General features: G+C 25.0%; 2 protein-coding genes across 7 annotated transcripts; one reads left to right on the forward strand and one right to left on the reverse strand.

Annotated features, from left to right (window-relative positions):
- Nucleotides 1–1,163: 1,163 nt before the first annotated feature.
- On the reverse strand, nucleotides 1,164–12,516 carry eEF1delta (elongation factor 1-delta). Of its 4 annotated transcripts, XM_089222705.1 has the most exons (12): nucleotides 12,377–12,516; nucleotides 10,795–10,892; nucleotides 9,542–9,598; nucleotides 6,644–6,730; nucleotides 6,050–6,113; nucleotides 5,897–5,970; nucleotides 4,209–4,242; nucleotides 3,977–4,137; nucleotides 3,311–3,380; nucleotides 3,103–3,228; nucleotides 2,195–2,310; nucleotides 1,164–1,272 (listed from the first exon to the last, which is right to left on the reverse strand). In XM_089222705.1, exons 2-12 carry the CDS (start codon nucleotides 10,885–10,887, stop codon nucleotides 1,234–1,236), a joined length of 921 nt encoding a protein of 306 aa, XP_089078831.1. In that variant the 5' UTR covers nucleotides 10,888–10,892; nucleotides 12,377–12,516; the 3' UTR covers nucleotides 1,164–1,233. The 4 variants fall into 4 exon arrangements, with proteins under 4 accessions (XP_089078831.1, XP_089078832.1, XP_089078833.1 ...); XM_089222706.1 differs by lacking the exon at nucleotides 9,542–9,598; XM_089222707.1 differs by lacking the exon at nucleotides 6,644–6,730.
- Nucleotides 12,517–12,667: 151 nt separating this feature from the next.
- On the forward strand, nucleotides 12,668–22,011 carry Snup (snurportin-1). Of its 3 annotated transcripts, XM_089222703.1 has the most exons (8): nucleotides 12,668–12,894; nucleotides 13,039–13,165; nucleotides 17,631–17,694; nucleotides 18,814–18,981; nucleotides 19,058–19,258; nucleotides 19,325–19,414; nucleotides 19,489–19,827; nucleotides 21,639–22,011. In XM_089222703.1, exons 2-8 carry the CDS (start codon nucleotides 13,050–13,052, stop codon nucleotides 21,690–21,692), a joined length of 1,032 nt encoding a protein of 343 aa, XP_089078829.1. In that variant the 5' UTR covers nucleotides 12,668–12,894; nucleotides 13,039–13,049; the 3' UTR covers nucleotides 21,693–22,011. The 3 variants fall into 3 exon arrangements, with proteins under 3 accessions (XP_089078829.1, XP_089078828.1, XP_089078830.1); XM_089222702.1 differs by lacking the exons at nucleotides 12,668–12,894; nucleotides 13,039–13,165 and adding an exon at nucleotides 13,290–13,885; XM_089222704.1 differs by lacking the exons at nucleotides 12,668–12,894; nucleotides 13,039–13,165 and adding an exon at nucleotides 16,082–16,502.
- The last annotated feature ends 1,697 nt before the right edge of the window (nucleotides 22,012–23,708 follow it).

Raw genomic sequence — 23,708 nt, forward strand, 5'->3', positions numbered from 1 at the left:
TTCGTAACTTGGAACTTTTGGACAGTTATTTTATTAAAATATTGTTTATCTTTAATTTAAGAAAATAATTGTTTTAAATTTCTGTACTTGTGTAGTAAAATTACTATAAAAAAATCTCTTCTAAATAAGAAAGTGATTATTGAATGTTGTATACCAAATGTTTTTATTACCTATTAATATATGGTTTAAAATTATTATGATAATGACTTCAAGGATTCATTTATACAATTTTTTTGGAAAATTTTTAAGTAAAAAAAATGTTGATAAGAAGAAATTACTAAAATATAATCCATTGCCATTTATCCTTTTAAGTATCGAGAATTAAAATAATAACATTTGTAATTAATTGGAAAAATAAGACTATAATACCAATCGTATGACGTATACACATTTATATTGGTAAATTAGTAATTATTATAAAAATTAATATGTAACAATTCTATTCTTAATGTTATATAATATTTACTTACATCTTAATTAATGATTTTAATTAACCTTACTCAAAAAACATTGTTTATAACTGTCCAAATTATACTTATACACTATTTAAATAAATGTTGGTGAAATTAGAGAATAGGTACCTGTGGATTATTTTTTTTCTGTCTGTAATATCTTATGTAAATGTAATGAAGTTATTTCTTATCAAAAAGTAAAGTAATTAAATTGTATTATAATTGTATTCAACAAACCAGTAGAGATAGTAACTTACCCAATAATGCTATTAGACATTCTTATATTATAGAATATTTTAATAGTCAGATATTCTATTGTATCTGCTATTATGTATTTAATAGAAAAATTAAATGTATTTAAATATATTCAACAATCAAGTCCAATCGTAGAAATATTTTTTGGAGGACTTAAAAATAGTTGTATCTCTCTCATATATGATCAGATCATGGGATTTAAATAATTAAGTATTTGTATTATACTATAATGTATATCATCCAAGGCAAGGAGCCACAAATACATTGTATCCCTTATATAGATGGCTTTAATGTCAATGGATAGCATAAAAATTAATAGGCGCAGAGAAGATAAAACTGGTTATGTGGTTTTATATGTATTCTAATAATAAAATAGATACCTTAACATCTTATATTTAAATTTCAGGATTATATTTTATATTTTAATGAAATGATTTTAAAAAAAAATACAGATAATGGTTTTTTATGATTCAAATTTTTATTAGTTATTTAAGATGTTTTAAGTAAATCAAAATCATTTTCGATCTTAAATTTTGTTGAAAGCAGCAATGTCAACACTTTGTATCTAAAAACAAAATAAGAATAGTTGTAGAAATAATACATAATGTTACTGTTATACTATAAAAATATTAGTGATGTTGCAAAGAAACCCTAATTTTTGAGATCAATAAATCTGAACCAAACATTTTTAATTTAGTCCATTTTCTATTTGGAATAAAAAAAACGTCAATAAAAACAACCAGCTTTTGTAGTGCTGTGGTCAGATACTTTTCTCATAAACACTAGCGTGCGAGGCAAGGTTACAAAACAAAGTCATGCCCAAACACAAAAGTCTGCAATTTTTAACATTTCTTATTCCAAATAGAGTATAAATCAAACTTTAAATGTTTTATTTAAACCAAAACTAAATTGATTTTTTTTAATATTATTATGTTTTATTCATAAATTGAACTATTAAAATTTAATATCTAAGATCTAACCAAAATAGAATTTCAAAAATTCAAGCTTAAATGAGTTTAAAGTAAATTTTACATTTTACAACCAACTAATGATTAAATAAAACGTTGAGTGACTTTATTGCCAAAAAGTCAACAATGGCAATGCTTTCATGACCAGTGTGGTGGTAAATTTGTTGTTTATGTAACAAATTATGTAAGCATTAAAAACCAAAAAGCACCCAACGTGTTATTTAATAAGACAAAAATAATAGCAGAACAAATAATTTATTATCATTCTTAAAAAAATTGAGTGTAGAAATTAAATTATTTAGTTTAAATTTTGAACTAAATTATCATATGTTATTAGTTTTATTAGTTAATATATTTTATTTTAGAAACAAAATAAAACATCAAAAGTGAATATTAGTTCAAAAACAAACAGTTCATAACATCACTAATAATAATTGAAACATATATTATATCGTGAATTATGATTCAATTTACCAAATCATAATTTATATAATATAAGACTTTTAGCATATTACGTACATAATCTTCAATTTCTTGTAATGTCTCTTGCAACCAATCAATTGATACTTTTTCATCTTCAACAACACAACTGATCTGAAGCTTATGTATCCCATAAGCTAATGGAACCAGTTTAGCTGAAATAATAAATGTAATTTGAAGTTTCAGGTCTTATAAAAAAAAAAATTGAATTTTTTATCATATTATTAGCAACTTCAACAATGTTTAATGCATTATTATTTTTGAGCTTATGCATTAATTATCATAATTTAAATAATACAAGAAAATATAATATATTAACATTTACTAACAAATTCATATACTCCAATTTATATATTTAATCCATAGGAAAAATATTAACTATTTTTTTTCTATTATTCTTTTGACAGAAACGATTGAATTTTAGTTAATAGTTTCAACCAAATTCTGAAACATTATTTATAATTTTTTTCAGATATAATGTTACAACAACTCCTTATCCTTCACCAAGGAGGCAAGTAAGGTAAAATAGTCCCTAATTTTAAACTTTTAAATTTTACAAATTAAGTTTTCTTTATTTAAATTTAAATTTATTTAGTTATGGCTAATATAATAATTTTTTATAAATTATAGCTGAATAATTAAATTATTAAAGTGATGAAAAAACAAAGTTATACACATGGGAAAGTTTGTATTATTAAGATACAAAGTGCACATAAATGTCTCAATTCAGTTTTAGTGGTATTAATCTATTTGGTGTTTTAATAATTATGGTAGTTGTGTGTAAATTGGTCCCACTGCTAGTAAGTCAAAAACAAATAATAATCTTTTGATTAACATGATTAAATACAATAAAATAAAAGCAAATGATTTTTGAAGAGAAAAGAAATCTTAGAAATAGTGATTGATAAAAATGTATACAAAAATAAACTAATCTATATTTAACTTACATGCTCCCCATAGTAAGCCGTCAGTTGTGACTTGACGTACTGCCTTTTCTAATTCTTTCATATCAGTTTCATCATCCCATGGTTTAACATCCAATATAATATTTGACTTAGCGATAAGAGTTGGCTCTAAACATTTTTAAAAATATAATACTATAAGTATAAGAAGTTCTAGAATCAATAAATATATACTAGATGTATATATGCTTACTCTTAGATTTTCGAGCAGAATATTCAGCTACCCTCTGGGCTTTAAGTTTGGCTGCCTCTTCAGATTCTTCCTAAAAGTAATATTTATAAAATATTTATCATATAATTATCACACAAAATAGACGGCAAAATCATAAAGTTATATCATTATTCAAAATTAATATTACCAGGATTAAGCTTAAGCCTAGCCCTGAATATAGATTTAAAACAACATACTATTATCTCTTGAAGTGACATAAGTTACAGTAAACTTCTATCAACATATTTAATTAACTATACTCTATTAAGTGTGAGAGGATTTTTTTGAAATAACTTTTTCCCAAAAATCAGACTTTTAGAATAGAATAGAACACTATAGTAAATTAAGCTAATTTATTTTATATAAGTATCATAATTTTGTCTACCTGTTAGTGAATTTCAAAAGCTATATAATTGAATTTGAAAGAATTTTTGAAAAGGAATCCTATTATAACTTTTTTCAAACAATATAAAAAATCTTCAAATTAAGTTTTTATGAAACTTAAACTATTAATTTAAATAAATATATGATTTCAAAATCAGACTAAATCACAAAACATTCCAGACAATATTATTTTACAACCTGAATATAATTAACACGTAAAATCGAAAAATAAGTCTTTAAAATAATTAATGTAAAAATATTTACTTCAGATTCTGATCCAAACAAATCAACATCATCATCTTCCTTGTCATTTTTTTTAGGTGTTTCTTTTTCTTCCGGTTTAGGAGACTGTGCTGCTTTTTTGGTTTCCAATGATGCAACACGAGCTTCTAACTGTACCATAAGACTTTGTAATTGTTCAATATCTTAGTGCAAAAAAAATGTTATGTCAATAATATAAATCTCATAAAATGTAATTATATTATATTTTAAATACCTTGATTCAATGAGCTTGAATTACTTGATGAATTCTAAAACATAAATCAGTTATGATGATGTATTAGTATGAATAGAAAACAATAACACTAAATTAGGAGAGGTAAAATTTGTGAGTATTATACTGGCGCTATATATAGTTTCTTCACCTTAAAGACAAGTGTAAGAAGGTAAATACCAGACTCCATTTGTAAGGCCACTCCATTTAATTAACATATCTAACTAATAAATATCAAAATCGTTCTATACAAATCTCTTCTTCAACCAATATGAACATATGGCATCATAATCTAGAGCTATGCAAAAATTCAAATAAAAGAACTGCACAAGCTTACCAAAACATCAATAAACGTCTAATCACTGGTACACCCGAGTTTTTTTTTAAATTTCAACCTAAAATCATCGTTCATAAAAAATAAACAGCTGCAATCTTCTATTTTTCCACTTTATGCTAATAGGATAATTCTAACAAACTAATCAGCAAATAAGCTTTACTAACATTTCCCGGTAATTCAATTAGATGCCTCAAAAAGGAACTTGTGCCGCGTTTAAAAAATATCAAGATGTGTCACAAATGTGTGATTTCTTCCTTATATGTATATCAATTTGTCAACTATTTGTATATTATTAATATTACTTATTGTACAAAATTTATATTGTACTTTTTCAAAATAAAGTCGAATTTAAAAAAAAAAGTGTAAACACCTTATATCCCTATTGTGTACATCTCTCCACTCCATTAGTTACCAGCTATCCAGTACAAAATTACAATTGATGATATTAAGACATTAGATTACAATTGTTTTTATTAAGATAACTACTTCTATTAAAGTATTTAATATTGATTCACATACTATCCCAATTCCCCAAAACTACTAATAAAATATTAAGGTTACTAAATTGTTTTTAAATGAGTCATAATTACTTGCTCTATACTAAAATACATTTAGAAATTGCATTTTTTTCTGAATGTCCGAAAACATTGGTTTCCAAGCAAAAAGTTAATTTCATACACCAAAGAATTAAAAAATGTAACTTTTATTTTGCATTTTTAAGACTTTAATGCATTTTTAGAGCATTTTTTGAAATTTCTAGTGCATTTTGTGGTTTTTAAGTCATTTTTTCAACACTTTTTCCACATTCATTCTAAAAAAAAATTAAAATACCTACCTAAATGTGTATTATGTTACGAAATTATGAAATTATTGTTGACACGTGTAGACACAAAATATATACATAAAAGTTACAACAGATTATTACCTACATTAAGATAAAGATAAGAAACGATAAACTATTTATCTAAAGTTAATTAATTAAGGTTGTATTGTATTTAAATATTTTTTATTAGATTTTTCATAATAATGTGTTTTTTTATAAGTTTTGAATACAAAATTTTGTTTTTATTGAATAAAAACCCATTTTTAAAGTTTTTTAGGGCATTTTTTTAGTGCATTTTTTGATATTAAGTCATAAAATCGTATTTTTTTAAGGCATTTTTCTTGTTTTTTAGAGCATTTAAATCCGTTCCCTACTTATGAGTATATTTTCCTAACTAATTTTAATTTTAATATTATTAGAAGCTGGTTTTATGCATTTAGGGACTTATGTTGTACCAAGTTAATCCAGAATTTTCGTTTGAAGTTCTACAATAAGTAAATAGAAATTAGATTTAATTTAAGAAATACTCACAGTTGAAGGTTTTCCTTCCAACGCACTAACACGAATTTCCAACTTTTGAAAAGCATTTTTCAAATCAGAGATAGCTATAACATAATTTAATAAAAATTATAAATTATAAAAAATGCATATATTTATGTATACAATTAAATTGTGATAAATTACCATTTATTGTATTGGAACTTTCAATATCTCTTGAACAAATTGCAGATGATTCACAATTATCAATCTAAAATAATAATAATAATTTTTAGTAATTTTTATTTAAAAATTTAATTTATAAGCCATTTAAAATTGATTATGAGAGATTTCATCCAATGATATTTGTCTGAACATTCTTTACACAATATTTTAAACAAACACTTTAGTAATTTTAATAAGTAAATTATTTAAAAATGTGTTCTTATTTTTAACTACTAAAAGTTAATTACACTTCTCACTTAATTTTTATTGAAGATATTTTTAATTAAATATTATACTTCAGCACATGTGTCATTTTAACTCCTAAATAAAACCAATATTTATACAAGGCATATTATAAGGATCAAAAATTATGTTGTTAAACATTTTTGTAATACTCAAAAATATTCAGAATCAAAAATTTAAACAAAATCTCTCTCAAAAGCTAAATTAAAATCTTCTACAAAATAATACAATATGAAAATGATAAATATATGATATATATATATTCCAATATGTTAGTTTGGCCATATGTATTAAGTATGAATAGTTCATATATTTTTAACGAGTTTGTCTTACATTTAGAACTTTCTCGCGTAAAATTTGACGAGCCTTTTCAATTTCAGCTAACAGCACTTTCTTGCCAGGGGCCATACAACTGGTTTTCTATTAAAATAAAACCAATATTCTACTACATATAAAGTAATTAAAGTAGCATTAACTTATTATAAAGTAATAGGTGCTAATATTTAACTACATTATATCTCTATGTTTTAATTATAAATATGATCTACTATTTCTACTCTTGTAACATAAAATGTATATATAAAAAAAAAAATAACGTAAAGCAATAAAATTAAATGGATAACTTTAATTTAAGCATTATAGCAATTATTTGAAATTTAGCAAGTATTACAACTAATCAACGAATATTTACAACCCCAAAAATAAAACTAACATAATAATAGAAACTTTATTTATTTTAACAACTAATTTAACTAGACAAACTCGACATAACTTTACATATCATTATACACTTGATATTTGAAGATTTTTTAACAAGCATATCATTATTATTATATTAGTGATTAGTTTGTATCATATAATACTGGTATTCATCTCTAGAATTTCATTAATTGCCAAATTTTAACTGTATGAAATGTTGTACTTTAAAGTATTTACTATTTATTTATTATGTTTATTATTACTTGATTTTATTACTTATTACTACAGATTTAAAATAAAACAAGGAATTTTAAAAAGACAAGTTTCAGAATTAATTTGAAAGTTTAAGAAACTACCAAAAGGCCAAAATTATTTTCATTTCTTGGAAAAATAATTTTTCTTTGAATATCAAAATTATAAAATGTTTATAATATAACGGAGTGAAAAGTGTTGGTACACTCATTCTTGTTCCCTTGGTTAGAGGGAATGTACCTTTTGGGAATTTGCTGTCTTCAGATACAAAAACAATTATTAAAGAAAACAAACCGAAACACAAAATAATGTTGGTAATAACATAGTTTATTTTTAGAATAGTGTAATATAATAATTTAAATTGTTTAAAAATAATAATAGTCTACGCTTTTGCCATCCATAAAAAGTTTGCAGGTTTTTTTTTGAAAGACAAAAAACTTTCTGTAGAAAGTATAACTAATATTATAAGTGGAGATCAGAATTATAAACGCTTAAAAAATTTGAAATATGATGCAAACAGGCTGATTAAAAATTACAAAATATGCACAAAAACCTTTAAAGCATGAGGTTTATAATAAGCAGAGCTTGGATTTTATAGCATTTGCTAATTATTATAGGATAATGATAAAAATAGCTGAGTGAGCTATAAATTTGTTTTATACATCACAGAATCTAAATATGAAATTATATAGTGCTATTTATTTTGCTAATTTTCATTAAATAATGTTTTATTTTGAATTTTCTTGAATGTAGTTTATTTTAATTATATTTTGTTTGAATCCATCGGAAAAATGTAAATAAACACATTTTTGTTCATATTAAAATTTATTATAATGTAACCCAACAAATTAGTTTATCAAATAGTAAACAATTATAACTCTCAAGAAATTGTTCTATTCTTATGTATATATTTTGTGTAATAAATTCTGTCATATTATATTTGTACATATATTTTTTTAAATTGTTAACAGAATACATTTTTACTGTTGCTATTTTTCATGTTTTTAGTGCATATTATAGTGCGTATATTAAGATTATTTAGGAGTTAGGTGATACTATAATAAATATTTTAGTTGTTTATAGTGCTATAAAATCTGAACCTTGATAATCAGCATTAAATATTTGTACCAAATTAAAAAAAAAATTAATTAACAATTTTTTTTTATATCTATGCAACACATATATATTTTAAAGTAAGCTTTATACAAAATAGATATTATTTTCACATTTCAAACATTTTTCTGTGATAATTTTAAATTGTTGATCAACAAATGCAAATTAAATTTATCTATGAAATCAGCTAGATTTGTATCACTCATATTCTAAAGCCTTGTGATCAATGGATACACCCAGCAGGAACATGCTTGTGTCTTTAATAAATTATATTATTCCAGGGATTAATAACAACTAGCCTATCACACTATCAGACTTAAAGCATTCATTTAATCTTTTTTTTTCAATGAGATGAGACTTTTATTACACAAATATTAAAATGTGATATTTGATCTCCAGGAGTTAGTACAGTGATTCCCAACGTGGGCGCTACCACCCCCTTGTGGGCATCTTTTATTCTGAAGGGGGTGTTTTTATGAGGGGGCGCTCATCTATTAGCGAATTCGAAATCAAATTATATAATTATTAATTATTAGTAGGTATTTAAATTTAAAATTAACTAAATTGTAGCGTTAAAATGTTAAATGATATTTTGTCTTAAATTAAATACCTTATTCAATTATACATTATATCAAATTTAATACATGTATTAAAAAAAATGTTATATGTTATGTTTTACACACTATACAGAGTAACAATTTATAGTGTTTATAGTATGTAGACATATCAATAATGGAAAGTTAAATTTAAAAAAATTACAAATTTTTAACAATATTATATACAAAAAAAATTCAAATAGGAATCTAATAGGTATGTATTAACAAAAGCTTATGCAATGGATTAATAACATCTGACAAAAAAATAATTACTATTTTGAAATTTGGCACGCATAACCATGTAGGCAATATTAACTTAATAATCACAAAGAAAGCGGAATGAGTTATGAAGAATACAGCAGAAGAAAATCACAATTTAGAATCTCGAAATTGTAACTCAATTAATTGCTCGTAGCAAAAATGTATTCCAAGCAATAAAGTAATCACAAAAAAAAAGATGTTACAGGCTCTGCAGTGTAACCAGACTACTAGATGCTCAGTGCCTTACTATGCCTTACTATGTATTTGAGAGCTCCATTAATAGACATGCAATTTTAAAACATGCACTTACTGATATTTTTGTAGCATGTGAATTAGCCCCACTAGTAATAGTTTTGTCCACCTTATTCTAAAAGTTAATTGTAATAACAGAATTAATTACAAGTCTTAACTTTAATATTAATTTATAAAATATTACAATGATGTATTAGAAATGGCAATATAAAAAATTAATTTAATATGTATATAGGGTAATTCACCAAGCATGCTCACCTCCTTTTTTCTTTAATAATGCAGTTATTCAAAATTTGATTTTTGGAATTTTTAAATATACTCTAAGACCATATTTTCAAATTCTAGAGATTTTTTGTACCACTTAAAGAGTGCCTTATGGCGATATAAACTTCTTTTTTTTCAAATGAGAACCCCCCCCCTTTCTTTAATCTAAATTATTTAGTGGATAATTTTTTGAGAATTTTGAATTATTGAAATTAAAATTCTAATAAGTAATTTTATAGTTATTTAACAGTGTTCCAAGGATAAAAGGTCCATGGTTTAGGCTTATAGTAGATTTGGAAATATTAGTCATGACTCATGAATATTAATCTATCAACATAAATATTTTGTAAAAATGACCCAATTATCATAAATAAAGTTCTGATAGTACATGTATTTTATACTTTTGTAAAATAATTTTAAAGGACTATTATCTATAGTACAAACAATTTAATAACTAAGAAACTATTCATTCAAATTTTAAATTAAGTACATCAACATTTAAAAAAAAATTATCTACTAAATAATTTATACAGTAAAAAAGATGGGTTCTCATTTAAAAAACAGAAGTTTGAAATGCCAAAGGGCATTCCTTTAAGTAGTACAAAAATTCTTAAGAATTTGAAAATATGGTCTTTGGGTATATTTAAAGATTCCAAAAATCAGATTTGAATAACTGCATTAAAGAAAAAAAGTGGGTGAGCATGTATGAGTGATGCATGAATCACCCAGTATATGACAATAGAATAAACATTAATATTTTAAAACAGCCAATTTAACATTTAAGTTCAAAAAGCATGATTTCAATACACAATTAAGGTTTTTATCAGTAGGATCTTCCAGTAAAGATAATCATAATAACTGTAACCAAAAATTATCCACCAATAAAATATTGATTAAAAATATAGTATGTAAAACAATATCCCAATATTAAAGAAATAGAATGAAAAAATCAATGCATTATAAGCGATTGGGTATAATATACAGTTATAATAGACAAATAGGTAGATGTGTTATATTAAGCAGAATATTAAAAAAAAAAACAGTTACCTTCGATAGTTTTTCATAATACACACGTTCTGCATCGGCATATTTTGATTTATCGAGCCATACTTTTTCTTGAGCTAAAATCTCCAACGACATTTTATCTAAAAAAATAGTCAAGTTTATAAGAAACATAACTGATGCAATAAAGTAAATATTTAAATAATTTATCATGTAATGGAGTTTATTTCTATAAAAAGATATCTTTTACCATTATAGCCGTGTTCAGATCTAAATATCAATTGGTGCCTTAAGTATTTTTAGGCCCTCTTCCTTATTTAGGCACAGTCCTAACATGGATATTTAAGTGAGTAAATTATTATGATTTATGAATGTGTAAGTATTAATTTAATTTCTTTAGATAAATGTATACTAATATATAATAATAATAATAAATACAAAAAAGTATGACATATGGCTACTACTTAAATTATTGTTAATTAGTTTATTAGCAAATTAAAATAAATATTTGAAGCTATTTTTTATTTGTAAATAGTAAAATTAATAATTCCAATTATTAATTTTGACCATTTCGAGTCACAAAGTCCCAAATTATCTCAACAATGGTCTGTACTCTGAACCTGCCAATAAAAAATGTTGAATGTTATATTATGTATTAACAAGGAACAATTTTATCATTAACAGTATTGTTGTACAGTAATACTGCATAATATTCTCAGTCTGAATAATACAAAACATACCAAATTGTATATTCAGAAAAATAAATTTTACTCAGTAATTTTTAGTATAAGAGTGAATACTGAAGTTACTTATTATAAAACTTGTACATACCTAAGAACATAATTCAAGGTCTACCAAATAAAGAATTTTTAAGATAAATTCATTTTTAATAAGTAATAACGATTTTAAAATTGTTATTATGTAGTTACTATTATTATTATATATACAGTAGAAGCCGATTATTAGAAACATAGATAATTGATACAATCGCGTAATTAAAACAAAATGTACCAGTATAGACCAACTGTATATTAGAACATTGAGAATAAATCAAATTATTGAAACATCACATCAGTTATTTGAAATTGGACAATTGGTCAGTTAACATATTATACACCGGCTATCCATGTAATAACCAATTTTGAGCAGCATTATTCATATAAAAATATGGTCATGGGAGTACTTGACGCAAAAAAACAAACTTTGATCGACAGATATTTTAAATAATATAGTAAATATATACATTTGTACATACTTTTTTAAATTATACAATATACATACATAGTTAAATATACATGCATACATTTCTTACGTATTAAAATAAAGCATACAATTTTTTATATAATTGGTCATTTGAACATATTATGGAACAAGGACATATTTTAGGAGTTAGTAAGATGGAGTATTGTATTAACATCCTCTTAATCAAAATTTTTTTTTTTTAATGAATTTGATTTAATAACTATTAACAATAGTTAAAATCTTAAAATACAGACAACGACACAGAGGCTTTACTTTTAGGCTCACAATATTACAAAATTTCAGAAGATGCCTAAACATTAGAGACCTCCTCCTCTCTGATCAAAAAACGATATTCTGTCATCTAATTATTAAATTTTCTACTCACTTTTGATGATTGATTTAAAAATTGAGATGAGGAAACTAAAAAAACTTGTTTTAGGTGAAAAAAAAATTGAATAAAAGGCTCAAGAGTCAAGACGACACGTTTTTGAAGCTAGAGAATTTAAAAAGAATGAACCTAGAAACGTCAACAACTGAAATGATTTTCTTATCAATAATTAGAACAGAAACTGTTTCTAAGTTCAGTATATAAAATTGTTATAATATAGCCGCAAGCCGCGCCGCCGCGATTTGGTTTAAACCATATTCATTAATAGATAATATAATATAAACATTATAAACTATAAAGTTATATTTCAAAGGATTTGAATTTTTGAACTAATAATTTTATTTTAAGTTATTAATTATAACTATTAACTAATATTTATGTGGTAGTTGGTAGGTTTGTGGTTTTTATCGATTGTAAAAAAGTGACTTACATTTAAAGTATAAATAAAATTGACTATTAAAATTGAGTTTCGAATTAACTCAAACTTGTATTATTAATGTTAACAAATTCTTAAGGTATGTTTATTACTCTTATATTATGTTATACTTTTAACTTGTAAATACCATCAGCAACCATAAAATAGATTTATCATTGAACTACCTAACACCATTTTAGTAGAAAGAATTTAAAAATTAATAAATTCACTTCCAACTGTTTAGATTAATTTGACATGGAACATAGATTTTCGACTTATGAAACTGTTAGTGCAAAAGCTTGCCCTATTTACATTAAATTGAAGTTTCAACAAGTTAAGCGAAGACAAGAAACTTTAGAAGTACAAAAACAGTAAGTTCAAAAGTTAATTTTACTAGCACATAATATTATAATTAGATTGTAACTATAGGTCCATAGCTAATAAGTACTAAATTAGGATACAGTAATCGAATGTGAGAATGCACTAACATTTATCTCAAATGTAGCATACTGCTCACTTACAAATTCTATAATATGGATACAAATCATTTTGCACTTCTCCATCAATAACCAACCGTTAATTCTATCCCAGCTTAATCAGCTGATAACAGATATTTAACCGTGCAAATTCGGTCAATTAAACTCCGGTTAACTTTAATCAGAGACTGTACAACTGGCCCTTAAAGTTGTTGATGTTAAGCCTAATTTTTTCTCAACTTCGTCGGGTGTCCCTCAAAGGAGTCATCTGTCGCCAATATTGTTTTTGTTATTTATAAACAACAACCTCCATTGTATGCTACATCACTGTCAATTTCTGTGTTTTGCTGTTGACATCAAGTTATATCTGCACACAACTACGCCAAGTGATTGCACAAAACTTTAATCCGACCTAAATCGGTTCTCAAATTAGTTCAACACTTCAGGTTTATCACTTAATTTTGATAAATGCAAAATTATGACCTTCACTAGATCCCGTTCTCCTATAATGTCCCCATACTTCATCAATAATGCAACTGTTATTTGTACTATGGACTATGTCATGGATCTTGGATTCAAGCTAAGCTGCAGTCTTGACCCAACTGCTCACATCAAGTACGTGTGTTGTAAAGCTTTGAAAACTCTTAGTATTGTCATCTGGTTAATAAAGAACTTTCGGCTTGAATCGTCATTAAAAACACTTTTCTGTGCGTTTGTGCGGCCCATTTTAGAATATGGAGCTGTATTATGGGACCCTCATACTGCAGATGATGCAAGGCAAATTGAGCGTGTTCAGCACCGATTCCTATGCTATGCGGCTAGGCATGTACTTAAGATACCTTGTGCACCTCATAATTATACACCGATTGCTACTCATCTAGGTATGGCCTCCTTGACCGAATCGCTGGTATTAAATTCCTTGCGGGTCTCTTAAAGAATAATATAGATTCTCCAGTCCTTCTCTCTCAAATCTCCATTAAAGTTCCATCCTGTTTCATCCCGCTCTAAGACCCTCTTCTATGTCTCGCATGCTACCACCAACTATATGGCTAATGAGCCTTTAAGACCCCTAATGTCGTTTGCTAATGCTGAGCCTTCCTTCAACGATTAACCAAATTTTTAATGTATATATTCAGCATAAGTTATTATTGTCATCTGATAAATGTATTTTATATTAATTTAAGCTGTATAAATTTAATTTACTTTTTTCTTATTGTAAAATTTCTGATATAAAAATATATATTGTAATATCAAAAGGGCTAAGCTTGTATAACTAATAAATTAATAAATAAATACACCCTATATTCCTATGTTTATTGATAAAATATAAAATATACATAGTATGTTATTAATTTAAATAATTTTTGAAGAGAATATCTTTTGAGCACTTCTTGAGCTAAAAATACCATACCCTAAGTTTATATAAATCTTATCATATTATTACATGACAAGAGTTAGAATTAAAATTTTTATTGGTGCAAAATGTTTGCAATTTTATTTTGTTAGTATGCAAGTTTATGAATTGTATATATTTAATATTTATTATAATTAAACTTTCCAAGTATGAATGGGTGCACAGATGTTAAAGATCAATACATATTCATGAAAAAAAAAAAAAAAAAACAAATAAGTAATAGTGTTAGGTTAAAATAGTAATACTAATACCATGATAAATAAATTATACTTATTATTAGGACTTGATATCAATGCTTTCGCATCTTTACTTTTGAAATGTCTTACATGATGCTTTCCTAGCTACAAATGTATTTTAAGACTTCAAGTGCTCCTGTCGTAACTACAAAACTTTTTTGAGGCATTTTTACATATTTCATTTGTTATGACTAAAATAATTGACTTCATACAAATATAAACATTGTATCACATATTATAAATTATTTTAATTTTGAACAAAGTAACATCAGATAATCTGGTTATCTCCTATCATCTCAGTTTATGTCAGTTTATACCTAATAATAATAATAATAAGCTTATTGGTAAATAATCATTGTAATTTCAAAATATTAAAGAAGCTCTTATTGTACAGTGTTCTACAAATGTTATTTGACTAATTTAATTTTTACCCATTTTTTTTTTAACGCAATTCTCAGGGATTTTAAATTGTATGCATTTTTTGAAAGGCTGTGTTTTAGATATTCTTAAGGCTTTTAAATCTGAGTCCTACTTTTATACTGACATGGCTAATGAAAATATTGTAGTTAATATATAGTTAATTTTATTTATATTATACTGTACTTATTCACTAAGCTTTAATAATTTAATAATTAATATTATGTGTAATATTTGGATAATTTAAAATACATTTACTATTTTAAACTTACTTTGAGTTCCAATGTTTAAATATTAAGCTCTCTTTAAATTTTCTGTCATTTGAATCATTTATAGGTCATTTATATCATTTGTTTACCCACTGTGACAATATAATTCATTTTATTGTTGACATTTAATATCCAAATTTAAACAATATTATCTCAGCATTGACTTCCGTGTTTTGTGGGATTTTTGTCTTGATAAAAACTTAAAAGATGAAAAATTTGCTATATTATTATTCTTTACCTGTTGCAATGAAGATTTTGTTATCTTAGACTTTAGTAGATATTATATTTCCAGTATTTCCACTCTTCCAGTCATGTTGGCTCAATGTTTGATACTAGTATATATATAGATTTGATAATTGGGAATTTTCCAATTCATCAGATAATACAATTTTCGTACAATAATATTATGTCAACATTGCGATTTGCTTTTTAATTTTTATTAGCTAACTGGTTATAGTGTATAATGACTACAGTGACTTTAACTTAATAATATTATAGTATGGTATACATTGTGAATTTTGATTCCCTACAGTGATAATAATTTATATTTTATGGTAGTTAGTACTTTAGTTTTAGTATAGTTAGTATCATAGTTGTTACTAATTTAATAGTATATGGCGTCTTTAGTTCTGTACTCTGTTTCTGTGTACTTATATAGTAGTTTAGTTCCAGTTATACTTACCTACTACATAGTCCCTGTTTTGTGATTACTAACTAACCACTTTTAGTAAATAAGTTATATTAATTTTAAATCTTCAAGAGTCTTCTATCGTAATATACTATATTCTATATCTATTTTTTCTACAACTGAATGTTTGAAAATCAATTAAAATGGGAACATCAATGTTGAAAAGTTTTATTGAAATCATTAATAAACTTGACTCAATTGTACTCATGTAAGTTTGTTACCTATTAATTAGTATTTAGAATGTACACAAATCGCATTTTGAATTTAGTTTGAACATCAAATTAGTTAATGGCGTTAATGCTAGTATAACGCCTGACTAAATTATGCACCTTTATAAAATGTAATATTTTATTTTAAAGGTTTATATAAATCAGTTCATTTCATTTCTTATCAAACTAAAATATTGTTTCACTAATTAATTGCTTACAAATGGTTTAAAATAAAAAAAAATAACTTATTTAACCAAAATAGACAATTTAAATTAAAAATTAAGGAAGTCTCTACTTTATAGTTTTTAGTTGTACCTTGTTATTGAACACCCTAGGTCTCTATAAAGTTTAAATGTTTAAAAATGACAAGCGTATTACCTATATTATTATATAGGTAATGTGACAAGTTTTAAGTCTCTTTAATAATTTACATTGTTTGAATTAAATAAAGTGACTTATATTGTATCATATTCCTTAACTTTTTATTTAATTTAAATATTCAATTTCGTAAAAATTCCGAGTGCAACAAACACATACTAAAAAACGTTGTGATGTTATCTATTATGGAATTTTTACAATGTAATTTTTGAATGAGGTGAGGTAATATTATCTATACATATTTTATTTAAGTATTTAAAGTAGGGGCGTCATTTGGGAGGTGGCAGGGTGTGCAGTTGCACCCCTTACTTTTAGAATGTTACAATTGGCATGCGCCTTGCTGAAGCCTAAAATAAAGCACGAGCCACGAATGCACAATTATTTATATGATTAAAATCAAATTGTAATAACTGGTCTATAATGTATAGAAATAATTGAAATCAGGATAATCCGATAATATACATATACGTATGTATATCTAATCTATTTTTATATGGCCTGGTGAAATTTCAAAATGGCCTGCTTGAAACATTGCACACCCGAAAAAAAAACCTGAAATGACGCCCCTGATTTAAAATATTATCTCTGGTTATCTCCATCTTAAATAGCTGTACCTTATTCTTGTCAATATGATACTATAGTTACTATGCTTAATATTATAATATAAAATACTAATTTAAGTTCTTAATAATAGCTAAAATTGTATTTAATTTAATAATTTTTAATATTATATTTTTTATTTATTTTAGAAAACGAGATCAACAAATTAATGAAAGAAGAAATATTAAAAATGATGCCGATAATACTTTTATGGTATGTTGTTTCATTCAAAATAAGTAGTACCTAACAAATTTATAATATTACCAACAGATAAAATGTCATATAAGACTAAAAGTATATTTATAGAATGTATAACTTTAAATTAAATTATAATATTATTGGTCTTACAACTAGACAAGATACAGTTTACAAAAATTCAAATTTATTTTTTAAGCACATGCCTAATTAAATTCTTATGAAATAGCCTTTCTAGTTCTCCTAGTATTAACATTTATAATTACAACACTAATTAAGTAAGTTAGATATAAACACTATAATTACAAAATACCTATTAAAGTCTTTTTCATTAATTATTATTATATATACTTGCTATAAAGAACTGTGTTAAATTATCATTTTAATTTTTGATATTTCACATACCATATTTTTCTTGAAAATTAAAATATTGAGAAAAAATGGTCGACATTTAATTACATATAACATTCTTTTCTAAACATTTGATGAAAGGTTAGATGGTAATACTAAAACTAACAGCATACAATTGAACAAACATTTGCTATATCGTATATTTGTAAGACAGGCACAATAAACGCATGTGTGATGTTCTCTTAAATCAATAACTGTAAAGTGTGTTATATTATTTTTTTTCTATATACCTAGTTAATATTCATTATTATACTTTTAAAGTATAACCTTATGATTACTGGTATTGTAACAAAATTATAAATATTATGGGACTATTTAATTTAGTTCATGTATAATATATCAAGTTATATATTTAATTATATCGATGGTTGCACAACAAATATTACAAAGAACATTAGAGTCTAAGCGACATTTTTGTTATTATTGGTTAGTGGAGATTTAAATGTACCATAATGTATCATTGGTACATCAGTGAAACCATTTCATGAGTTATCAAATTTTTAAATTTAGAAAACAAGTGACTGTTATAATATATTAAGTCTAAAAAACAGATTAAAGCGATATTTCTGGGGTCCAAACACAAATAGCATAAATTATTAAATTATATAAAAATAGTTTTTTCGCCTTCCTGAAAACCTTTATATATGTCTCTTATCCCCTTTTATCATGCAACTATCAATATGTTGGTGTTTAATTGAAAACATAATATAAAATTAATCATCACAGGAAATTGATGAAAGAAGAAATGAAACTGTGGTACCAATTAATGAAGCATATGAACTTGCAACATCTATGATGTATTCAGAATGGATGCTTGAAGTACCTGAAGACATTGATAGTTGGATTGCAGTGTTATGTCCAGAAGGAAAACGATGTTGTGTTATTGCTCAAGATGTGAGATTTACTTAACACATTTACCAAACATATAGTTACGAAAAAAATATGTAATTATTGTTTATTTTAATTTCAGAACAAAACAAAGACGGTTAACAAATTTGGAACTACTCTCAATTATTATTCATCATTGTTTCCTTATGGATGCCGTGCATCAAATAATTGTCCATCTCATCGTAAACGTACTGTTTTAGATTGTGTATATAGTTTCAAGTTAAAAAAATATTACATTTTGGACATTATTGAGTGGATGGGTGTACCTTATACAGATTTTGATGTATGTTAAAGTTTTTGGTAGTATTTATACCAAATAACAATGTTAAATACTTTTATTTTTATTTAGGCTGAATTCAGATTTTATTTTATACAAAGTAAACTTAGTGAAATACCAGGTATCAACGAAAAATCAACAACAAATTTTTACCCTTTTGAAGTAAAAATACTTAATATTTAAATATAATAAAATATAGTCTCAATAATTACAAGATTTTAAAATGTTTGTTTTAGCTGGCTCCGCGAATGGTTACTAGAGATCTATATCATCATATTTTGGAAAAAGGTCAATTTTTTCCAGATAATATTGAATTAGATGGTATTAACTTTTACTATCCAGAAAGTTTGTACACGCCAGGTGAAACCCCATTAATGCTTTGGTTGAAACCGTTCATGATACCTGATGTCTTACAAAAGCCTGTCAATGATCATTTATTACAATTACATAGACCACCCAATTATGTTGACATATTTAAGTACAGTCAAAGTTTGAAAAAGAAAAATAGAAAATTTAAGAAGAAGAAAAATGGTACTCCTAATTGTGATAAAATGGAAGTAGAAAATTTGGTTGAGGTTAGTTGTATATATTTATATTTTTTTAGTATTAAGAATGATTTTTATTGGTTAGAAAATAAAGTCTAATAAAATATCTTGATTAATACATCATTTAAAAAGTCCATAAATTGTTTGTTAAGAGGACGCCACACCTACATGTGTTGTCTCCGTCTTACAAATGCGTAACATAGCAAATTTACGCTTAGCCGTTTACATTTTATTCCATTAGCTTAAAAATTGGAGTGAATAGACTTATTATGAAACTTGATGGTAACAGGTAAGAACATTATCTGTGTTTTGTTGGAAATATTTTTATGTTATTTCAGTTTGAAGTTAGTTTTTTTGATGAGCATTTTTATTTTGCAATTTATGATATGCACATAACTCACTTATAAACTGAATAATCGTAGAAATACTTCCAAAAAAACACATAATTTTCTTACCAACAATGTAAACCTACCGCAGGCTAAGGACCTTATTTTTGAAGCCTTATTATCAATAAGAAAAAAAAATATATTCTTACCATCAAGTTTCATAATATGTCTATTAATTCAAATTTTTAAGCTAACAGAGTAAAACGTGAACTACTGAACGTAAATTTGCTATGCTACGCTTTTGTAAGACTGAGACATAAAATACGAGTGTGACATCCTCTTAAGAGGACGTCTCACCCGCATGTGTTGTCTCTGTCTTACAAGTACGTAACATTGCAAAAACTGTTTCGCACGAGAAAGAACCGAGAAAGCTACAGTTATAACTAAGAAACGAAATGTTTACCACATAAAAAAGAGAATTTTGTCTGTGCAATATTGTTTTTATTTTTTCGATATCAGAACTACAAAAAAAGTTATTCATGCTTAAAAAACACAAAATTAATATATTATAAAACAATAAGAATTTTTTTTGTATAAGTGATATCGAAAAAATAAAAACAATATTGCACAGACAAAATTCTCCTTTTTATGTAGTGAAAATTTTGTTTCTTAGTTATAACTGTATCTTTTTCGGTTGTTTCCCGCGCAAAACAGTTTTTGTAATGTTACGCACTTGTAAGACGGAGACAACACATACGGGTGTAACTTCCTCTTGTACATACATGTGTCATCTCTTTTTTACACATGTGTAATTTGGCATATACACCTATCAAATTTTTACTTAAGTTAATATAATTTATTATCTATAGTTATTATTGAAAAGAATATACTTATTATTGAATTTATAGTGAATAATATAAAACTTCTTAAGCAAAAAGTTTCATTTTGTATTTTAATTTTAAAACAAGATTTTAAGAATTTAAATCAATTAAATTTTTTCAAATTCATGTAACTTGTTTTAAAATTAAAATTTGAAAAAAACTGCTCTCTGCTTAAGCATAGCCTACATTATCAAAAAAATTGTTTAATAATAACATAATAAACTGTAGTAAGGATCTAGTATATTGCCATATATTAGGAAACACATTTGTTTGCAACATTTTCTTAAAAACTGATCATAGTCCTAGTTGTTATAAACTATATTTTTTGATCTAGAGAAAAAGTTTTTTTCAATATCACCATTACACACAATTACTGTTGTAAAATCCATTGTTTTTGTAGCGGGGTCTGTTTTTTTGAAAATCATGTATCTTTTTGTTACTGTAGTCTTCTTGGTTCTTTCATATTCCAAAACAGTTTTTCCATATAATTTCTCAATCTTACAACAACTCAATGGTACTGTTTTAATGACATACAACAAGTTACTTTTAATCAGTATTTATAATGTTTTAAAACACAAATTTGGGAATACTAAATACTAATTAAATGATGTTACTATTATTATTTTTTAAACAGGTAGAAATGGACAAAGATCCGGTTATTGATAATGAAATTTGTATGGAAAATTAACATTGATTTTGCTACAAATCATAGCCAAAGTAATGTGATATTATGCATGTTTAAAAATTGTTATTAAGTTATAATATAAAATAATAATACAGAAACCTATTTAATGATTAAAAATAATTGTTTACATTATTTTATTTACAAACCAAAATAAATGTATAAAATATATTCAGTTATTGATAATGAAATTTGTATGAAAAATTCACATTGATTTTGTTACAAATTCCAGCCAATATAATGTGGTCTTATGCATGTTTAAGAACTGTTATTAATTTCTAATGTAAAATAAATATAATAAAGGAAACTAATTAATGATTAAAAATTGTTTACATCATTTAATCTTGAAACCATTATAAATATATAAAATTATTATATTATGAAAAATACAACTATTTAGTACAGTGTTTCCTAATCAGTATCCCACGGCATATTGCTGTGCTGTGAAACCTCAATAGTTGTGCCTCAAAATATCATGATTAATAATAGGCTTACTTACAATTTCAATAATAAGTTAAAATATTTTAACAATTATCTTACTCTGATAATAAGGGTGTGCTTGTAAACTATTCAACTATATCACTTTAAGGAGAAACTTATAATGAAGACAAACCAGTCCCAAATTTCTTACTTGAACTAAATTTTATTAGCTAAAATAATCGTAATGTAATGTCTGTTTTTCCATATCAATAAATTTTATATTTTTAGTTAATTAAAATATTATTCTACAAGAGTTTTCTTTACCTAAATAAACACACCATTTTGAATTATTTGTTAGTAATTTACTGAAATGCAACTTTTTTAATTAATATGATGAAAACCTAATTCTAATATTAAAAAAAAAAAATTTCTCTGACATTTTATAAAAGTCAGTGTCAAGTATGCTACTGCTAAATATGGTTTAGGGCTAGTGTACCGTGAGAGAAAATGGTAGGGAAACGCTGATTTAGTACATATACTGACATAAAAAATAATATGGATGGTACTGCTCTGCTATAAAGTAGGTGTCAATTATCACTTGATAATGAGTAAGTCCTATAATGTATGTGAAAACATTTTGAATATCTATAAATAACTCAAAAATAGAAAATATATTGAAAATTATGCAATGTATAGAAAAATCTAGTTTAGACATTTTGCGAAAATTTCAAGTTATTCATTTTGTTTCATACGGTTACTAAATTTTCTGATTGTTTAGTTAAATCACCCTTATTTTTAATTCACATTAGTGACTCAAAGAAATCATGAATCAATCAACAATTATCTTTGAAACAATCATAGTTATCACATTTCTAATACAGTACTAACATAGATTAAGTATGAATAATGCATATTTGCATATTTGATGATTTTATAGTGCATCAGTCCTTGCTCAAGTAAGAATGAACCATATAAATCAATATTTTGATCTCATCACTAAATAACTTAAATTTTGTTAGTATTAAGTTGCAAGGATTACCTATTCCAAATAGTCCTGTCCATCATTTCAGGTGAAAATTATGGTATGACTATTTTTGCTCATACCTCAGGCAACTTAGAATTTGGCACTAGCTATATTGTCTTGCCAATTGTATAGTAGTCACTGGTCACAGATTAAAACATTAAATTACATGTAGCTATTGAGCTTACATTAAAAATTGAAGCATTTATGTAAGTTGTAAAAATATTTGAAATTTAAATCAATATTTTAAATATTATTTATTTTTACCCATTTGATGTGGGCATTTTTAGTATTATAATAATATGATGTTTTCTTGTTACCTAAATTCTAAGGTGTTGCTCATTTGTTTTTGTCTATTTCAATAACAGACAACAGTGGAATCATATTATATAGGTGCATTAGAGTAGATACCTAGTAGCAAGGATATAATTCATAAGTTAAACAGGTCATGTACTGGCATTTTAAAACACATAAGCTAGCTTCAAGATGTCCACTTCAAGATAACAGTCATTATATCAAGTTTTTAAATTGAATCCATTAATTCAATCAGAAAGAATCCTAAAAATAATAATTTTCTATCA

Source organism: Diuraphis noxia, unplaced genomic scaffold, assembly GCF_037042655.1.
Source record: "Diuraphis noxia isolate RWA-SAM2 unplaced genomic scaffold, SU_Dnox_SAM2 contig0003, whole genome shotgun sequence".
Lineage (NCBI taxonomy): Eukaryota > Metazoa > Arthropoda > Insecta > Hemiptera > Aphididae > Diuraphis > Diuraphis noxia.

What these genes read in the sequence shown, in the direction of transcription:
- eEF1delta (XM_089222705.1), bottom strand. Translation starts at nt 10,887, where the DNA reads ATGTCGTTGGAGATTTTAGCTCAAGAAAAAGTATGGCTCGATAAATCA. An exon ending in TACGCGAGAAAGTTCTAAAT is followed by an intron (nt 6,114 to 6,643) that starts GTAAGACAAACT and finishes TTATTATTTTAG; the next exon opens with ATTGATAATTGTGAATCATC. An exon ending in AAGTTCCAATACAATAAATG is followed by an intron (nt 5,971 to 6,049) that starts GTAATTTATCAC and finishes ATTATGTTATAG; the next exon opens with CTATCTCTGATTTGAAAAAT.
- Snup (XM_089222702.1), top strand. Translation starts at nt 13,749, where the DNA reads ATGACCTTCACTAGATCCCGTTCTCCTATAATGTCCCCATACTTCATC. An exon ending in ATGCCGATAATACTTTTATG is followed by an intron (nt 17,695 to 18,813) that starts GTATGTTGTTTC and finishes TAATCATCACAG; the next exon opens with GAAATTGATGAAAGAAGAAA. An exon ending in CAAATTTTTACCCTTTTGAA is followed by an intron (nt 19,415 to 19,488) that starts GTAAAAATACTT and finishes TGTTTGTTTTAG; the next exon opens with CTGGCTCCGCGAATGGTTAC.